This window comes from Suricata suricatta, chromosome 2 (assembly GCF_006229205.1).
Source record: "Suricata suricatta isolate VVHF042 chromosome 2, meerkat_22Aug2017_6uvM2_HiC, whole genome shotgun sequence".
NCBI classification, from domain to species: Eukaryota; Metazoa; Chordata; class Mammalia; order Carnivora; family Herpestidae; genus Suricata; species Suricata suricatta.
Window position 1 is genome coordinate 180,535,572 of NC_043701.1, and position 6,425 is coordinate 180,541,996.

At 52.2% G+C, this 6,425-nt stretch overlaps 1 protein-coding gene across 1 annotated transcript in view; it reads left to right on the top strand.

The window, feature by feature from the left end:
* The first annotated feature begins 118 nt into the window (after positions 1 to 118).
* Positions 119 to 6,425, top strand: part of BCCIP (BRCA2 and CDKN1A interacting protein) — an 8,907-nt gene continuing 2,600 nt past the window's right edge. Inside the window, exons 1-3 of the mRNA XM_029932772.1 lie at positions 119 to 328; positions 4,490 to 4,564; positions 5,150 to 5,230. Of these exons, the coding sequence (XP_029788632.1) occupies positions 161 to 328; positions 4,490 to 4,564; positions 5,150 to 5,230 (324 nt within the window). The 5' untranslated portion in view covers positions 119 to 160. The remainder of the gene's footprint in view (positions 329 to 4,489; positions 4,565 to 5,149; positions 5,231 to 6,425) is intronic.

Here is a 6,425-nt window from a genome sequence, read left to right on the forward strand (position 1 = left end):
TCACTCCTAGAGATCACGGCCATGGAAGCCAGAAGGGGATCTGAGGCTGATGCCGACTCAGAGCAGAGGTTCTTCGTGGTCTCTCACCCCCTCGGCTTGCGTGGGTGAGTCCGGAAGGGCGGGTTGGAAAGTACAGCGCAGGCGCAGTGAAGCCGGCATCATGGCGTCCAGGCCCAAGCGGCGTGCCTTGGGTCGTGGGGCTCCGCGGGTTCCAGGTGTTCCGGTCCCGCGAGACGAGGAGGAAGAGGAAGATGAAGTGGAGGACGAGGACGACGACGATGAAGACAGTGACGAAGAAGAGGACGAAGACGACGAGACTGTCGACGAGGTGAGACCCACAGGCGACCCCAATAGCTGGGTAAAAACTTTGTGGCCGCCAAAACCTGTGAGTGCCGGCTGCCTGGAGTAGCGGCTGCCGGGACCTGAGGGTCTGTAAGCAGAGACCGGAGACGATACACTAAGTCTCTTTACACGGGGCAGACGCGTTATTTTCAGAAGTCCTACTCCGCCGGGTCGGCCCCCTCCCACCACCTGTGGAAGAAAACGCACCGCAACGCTTCTCAGTGGCTTTTTTTAGTCCTTAGGCTAAAGCCCCCAATCCAGAGTAGACCAGCAAGGCCCGCCGTTTATTCTCTGCCCTCCGTGCCGTCCCTCCGCCGGGCTCTGGTTGCCTGCCTGCCTCACTCAGGGCCCTCTTTCCTTGACTTGAAGGCCTTCTTTCTGTCCGTTCTTCCAAGAGCCGTTTCGGATGTGGTCTTCACCCTGCAGTGTTTTCCATCCTTCACGTCGCAGCTGAACGGTGTCTCTGCCTCCGGAGCACCTGACCTTGACCCGTTCACCACGTCCGGGTCATGGGTTCTCATAAAACTGGGTTCCTTTTTTTTTTTTTTTTTTTTTAATTTTTTCAGACTAGCTCCTACCGTGCTGATTGGCATTTTAGGTACCTAATAATGTCTGTTGACCGAGTAATTAGGATTGAATGACCCTTAAGAGCACCGAATCCCCTATGGGTACCTAAAGCTTGTACACCCAAAGCAGAATTTGTAATTCATGCTCCAGCTTCTAATCTCTGCGGTTTCTATAAATTGTCCCCACATTCGCCAGTTCCTCAAACCCAAAACCAAGTAATTAACTTCAGTTCCTTCCTTTTTGTCATCCCACATCAAGTCCATCAGTAAATCCTGTTAGCTCTTTGTATCCAGATGGTTTGCATCATTGATTCTCCAAACTCGGAGTCCATGCTTGCATCATCGCCTTCCTGGACTCCTTCAGTAGCTTTTTTTTCCCATTCTAGTTCCTGTACCTCCTCTCCACCTGCAGCCAGAAATAGCTTTTATTTATTTTATTTTTTTTTTTTTACAAGATACTAGAAATGCTAAGTACCATATTTTGGAATTTATTTTTTTTTAGTAATCTCTCAGGCCAACATGTGGCTCGAACTCATGACCCCGAGATCAAGAGTCACATGCTTTTTCAATTGAGTCAGCCAGGCACCCCCAGGGAGATCTTTTTAAAATGTAGGTCTGTTCTCTCTTCCTTGCTCGGAATATCCAAGTGACTTTACATTTCATGAGTAAGAAAGCCCGAAGCCCTCCTAGTTGGCGGACAGAAAGGCAGCTCCAGTGGCTACAACAGAATAATCAAGAACAATGGGAAATCAAATCAGGGGTCAGCGTGAGTCACAAGTGTGGTTCAGGATTGGGGCTTAGACCAGTGTGGGTAAATGATAAACCTTGAGTGAACAGAGCTTTCTCTCACTAATGAGCTCGTTGGCCCTTTGCGTTGAATGTGGTCTCACCTTTTTACACTTAGAGCTTTCATTGGCTGTTTTGCTAACTTTGGGTTATAGAAATCAGTGCTTCTTGCATTAACATGGATAATCTCTTGCACTCTGGTGATTAAAACCATCAGGGTGGTAGCCGTCAGTGACACAGTCAGTGACACCCTAGCATAAGAAGATGGGCACTTACACATACTGTTGGGGGGAGAATAGTTTGTGGCAGTGCCTGTGGAGGGCAGCTTGACAGTATCTATTAAAGTTTAAAAATTGTATACCTTCCGTGATTCAGTAATTCTACTTGTAAGAATTTATCTTTCAGTAATAATAATAATAACAATAACAATAATAATGCTGTTCCAGGATCTGTGCACTTTGTATTCACTTATTTAATGCCTACATCACCCTCTGAAGTTAGGAATTAACCACCATTTAAGACTGAGGACACACAGCAAGTTGAACACCGCACGTGTAGTGCAGGTGAAAGAGGAAACAGGAAGTAAGTTTGATTATGTGTTGAAAACTTCCTGAGAGATTAACTTACTATTGATAGGAACCCCTCAAGAGTAGGAGTTGGGGGGCTGGTAGTAAGAGCCCGAACCCCGATCTCCATGCTCTGTGTGGTGTAGTGTTTACCAGTGTTTATCATTTTTGACAGGAGAAATTGTTAAGGCTTTCTGGGCAGCTCCCTACACTTGATGAACATTGAGTCCTTTATCTGAAGGAGGAGGCTTTGTTTCTGAGACGTTCACTCCTCCCTCCACAGCTCATTACTGAGGTGAATAAATCCATGGGAATTATTTTGGAAATTCAGAATCTGCCTCAGATCTGTGTAGAAGGAGGGACGGAAGGAAGTGTGTGTGTGTAGCCTGATTTAAAAAGCAGGGCGATAGGCTTAGAGGTGGCTAGCAGACCAGCGATAGAAAGTGGCTGTGGGACCTTCGGGGAAGGGGGGGAGCCCTGAAAAGGTGAGGAGAAAAGCACTAGGTGTGTTTCGTCAAGTTCTCTGGCCATGGAGTCAGGACTCTTGTTCGCCCTCATCTGGGACCCTCGGAGGGCAGCTCCCCCAGAAAGGGGAGTGTGTGGTAAGGACACAGGGGTATCTTAGACCTCCAAGGGCAGGGGCCTCAGGAAGCGGCCGGCGGAGCCTGGAATGCTCTGGAGAACTCGAAAAGTCTTTCACATTTGTCTTCTCTGCTTTACTGCTCTTTGTTGCATTCAAAACATGTGGTTATTTTCTGTTTCTACTCCATATAGCAGAGAATAGGAAATACCAACAGCTGCTGAGATTTGCCACTCAAAAGAGCACGCAGGCGAGATGCTGCCTTCCGTCTTCATTCTAAAGCCTGTCGCGTGGCAGTGAGTGGCAGGCCTGTTTTACAAAGATGGCTGCTTCCCCGGAACCACGTGGATGGGGGGCCACCCCAGGGAGAGTCGTGCCGGCCAGATGAGCCCTCTGGGATCTACAGCAGTGCTGTGGCTGCTAATAGCCTGGGCCAGATGTCCGAGCCTTCTGTCCAGACAAGGAAAAACCCAGCAACCCTGGAAGGGCATTGTTTAGAGAAGTTCCTCCTTCATAAGGAAACCTGAATAGTGACCGTTTGCTACATGGTTCAGTTCGGACCCAGTTTGGAGCACCCTCCTTCCCTCCTCCAGGTTTTGCTGCTCACATAATCTGGCTGAGCCTACTTCCGAGAGGCAGGCTTTGAAGTTCGTGAACTGACCTTGATATCCAGCCCCTGGCACATTTGAACAGCCAAGGGAATGCTTAAATACATGCATAAATGCTTAAATGACTAGGCAAAAGCACGTGTGATTTTCCTCTGTGGTTTTCTTCAGCTAAGACCCAAATTCCAGAACCTGCTGAACTTGGCAGTATGTGTAAACAACTTTGGTTTTGGTGTGAAGTAATCCTTTATTTAAGGGAAACTTCAGGGGCGTCCTGGGAGAGAGTCCGAGGTTGGCATTGTATTGCAGCGACACCAAGGAGCCCGGCCACACACAGCTTCTGTTCGTCTCCTGCACTCACCACATTTCCTCCTGCCTCAGGGCCATCGTGTGTGCTGTTCCCTGTGCTGGGAGCTCTTAGCCTGACTCCCAGCTCAAGTGCCCCATCTGACCTCTTTTCCCGACTGTTCCAGCACCGTGCACCTGTTTGACAGCACATGTAGTGGCAGCCTTACGTTTATTTGTATTAGTATTTCCTTAAAGTCTGTATTCCCCCTAAACTGTGCGCTTCTCATGGTGCGTGCCTGGCGCGGTGCTTGCTACATGGGGGCGCTCAGTCAGCACCAGGGAAAGGAGGTGTAGCTTCAGGAAGCAGTGCCTCGTCTGGGGTGATTGAGCTTTTCGCTCACCCTTGTCGCAGTCCGGCAACGAGTCTGTCCTTCGTGGCCGCTGTGACTGTTCTGTGCAGAGCAGACGCGCTCTGAGCTGAAACTGGATCACTGAGTGCTTATGTGTTTCTCAGGCTTTTGTGTCGAATGAGGACATGGTACGAAGGTGCTTTGGAACCTGGGCAGATGGCAGTCTTGGCACTTTTCTTGCCTACTTAAAGCCTAGACAGATCTTCAGATAACCTTTTCTTTGTGTCCTTTTCCTGGCTAGAGATGGGGCCCAAATGAATGGAGGTAGCAGGAAAAGAAAAATCTGCAAAGTAGTAAAATGATGCCTGAGTTACGCGTGGTGACCTATTTTGTGTGTTGTTTACAGGAAGTGACTGTCGAATTTGAAGCGTATTCCATCTCAGATAATGATCACGACGGAATCAAGAAGTTACTGCAGCAGGTGAGCTCTCTTTATTCTTCACGCACCACGTAGGAGCGACTTGGGCAGGGGAGGGGCGCGGAGAGGGAGAGAGAGGGAGTCCCCAGCAGGCTTCACACAGACGACAGAGAGCCTGACGTGAGGCTGAAGCTCCTGAACCTTGAGATCAGGACCTGAGCCGAAGAAGGACTCTTAACCAGCTGGACCGCCTGTGCGCCCGGGCTGAAGAGTCCTTACCGGACAGCAACACCCTGAGTGCACCGGCTGGCCCCACGGGGTCCGTGCCTGCTGCCATTTCTACGTCCATACCCTGTGTCAGGTGGACGTGGCTCCAGTGTCCTCGGCACATCCTTTGGCCTCATGTCGTCCTCCCCATCCCCCCTTTCCCCCTCTTCCCCTCTTCCGTCTCCTCTCTCCCACACCCCCTGTACAAACACCGCCTCTTACATTTCAGTGCCTGTGGCTTGGATTCTCCTGGGCATTTCCTTTCCTCCTGGGTTGTCTTCATGGTCACATCACTGATACTTCGTTATTTGAATATGGATATTGAAAGTTTTATTAAAATGTTCACTTTGACTTCCATTTAAAATATTTTTCTCATTGTAGCTTTTCCTAAAGGCTCCTGTGAACACTGCAGAGCTGACTGACCTCATAATTCAACAAAACCACATTGGGAGTGTGATTAAGGTAAGCAGGCGGCTATATTTGTTCTTATTGAATTAGTTCTTTGTTCTCTTAGATGCTCCTGATGTTTAGCCTGCAGGCCAGGAGCTCAGACTGGAAGGAGGTGTTCCTGGAGGAAGAGAGACTGGTTAGAAAGCCATTCTAGTAATTTCCAAGATTACTGAATGCAGGAGCCCCAGGAGTGGCAGTGGACAGTGAGAGAAGGGGGCGACTCGGGGGATGTTTGGGAGGTGAGATCGATGGGGCTTAGTGAGTGGCAGGAGAGGAGCCGAGGGTGGCTCCCAGGCGTCTGGCTCGAGTCCAAGATTGCAGACGCGGAGAAAGGTGCCGAGGGGAATGTGAGTTTGGGAGTGGACATGAGGTGTGAGCAGCGGCCGGAGACCTGGGCGCTCTTAGCCGACGGCTGGTGGCCCGGGAGGGTGAGGACAGGCCCTGCTGATGGCACCACTAACTCGGAGGGCCAACCGAGGGGCAGGGGTGGCCTGGACAGGAGTGGTGTGCAGCCTGGGAGGGGCGCTGGGGGGAGGCGCAGCGGGAGGGTGGGTCCTGGCTACGCACACGGCTGGACGGCGCTCTCCATTAGCTGTAGCTGCCTGACCAGAGCGTCCGCAGCTTGCCGTCCCCCAGTAGCTCCGTTGTCTGCTTGGCCCGTTTGGACCGCACATGGCTGCTCCGGGGCGCGTTAGCCCGGCAGGCTCAGCGGGGCTGGGGACGTGCTTTTGGGTGGCTCGCTTGCGTGAGTGGCATTGGCGCCGGCTGTCCCCTGGGAGCCCAGCTGGGCCGTGGGCCAGGGGCCTCCGCTCGTCTCCACGCGGCCCCTCCGCACAGTGGTTGGGTGTCAGGAGCAGACAGCCCAACGGAACCGGGCAGAGGGTATCACGTTGTAGGACACAGTGTCATTTCCACGGCTCTCTGCATCCGCGTCTGCGCAGGCTCTGGCCGGAGGCGCGTGGGCCCCACCCCTCGGGGGAGGAGCGTCTCGGGTCTGTGTCAGAAGAGAATCCGGGTCGGAGGTGGGGTGGCCGTTGGTGGAACACATTCTCGCTGCGGTGACCTGAGCCCGTTCCGTTCCGTCCCGTCTCGGAAGGCGAGGTCGGTGCCGGTCGCTCCGTCGCCCGCGGTGAGCGAGCAGCAGCAGGTGCTGAGCCAATGGCGCTTAGCGCAGCGGCGCGTGGCACATGCGGTGACGTCACTGTCA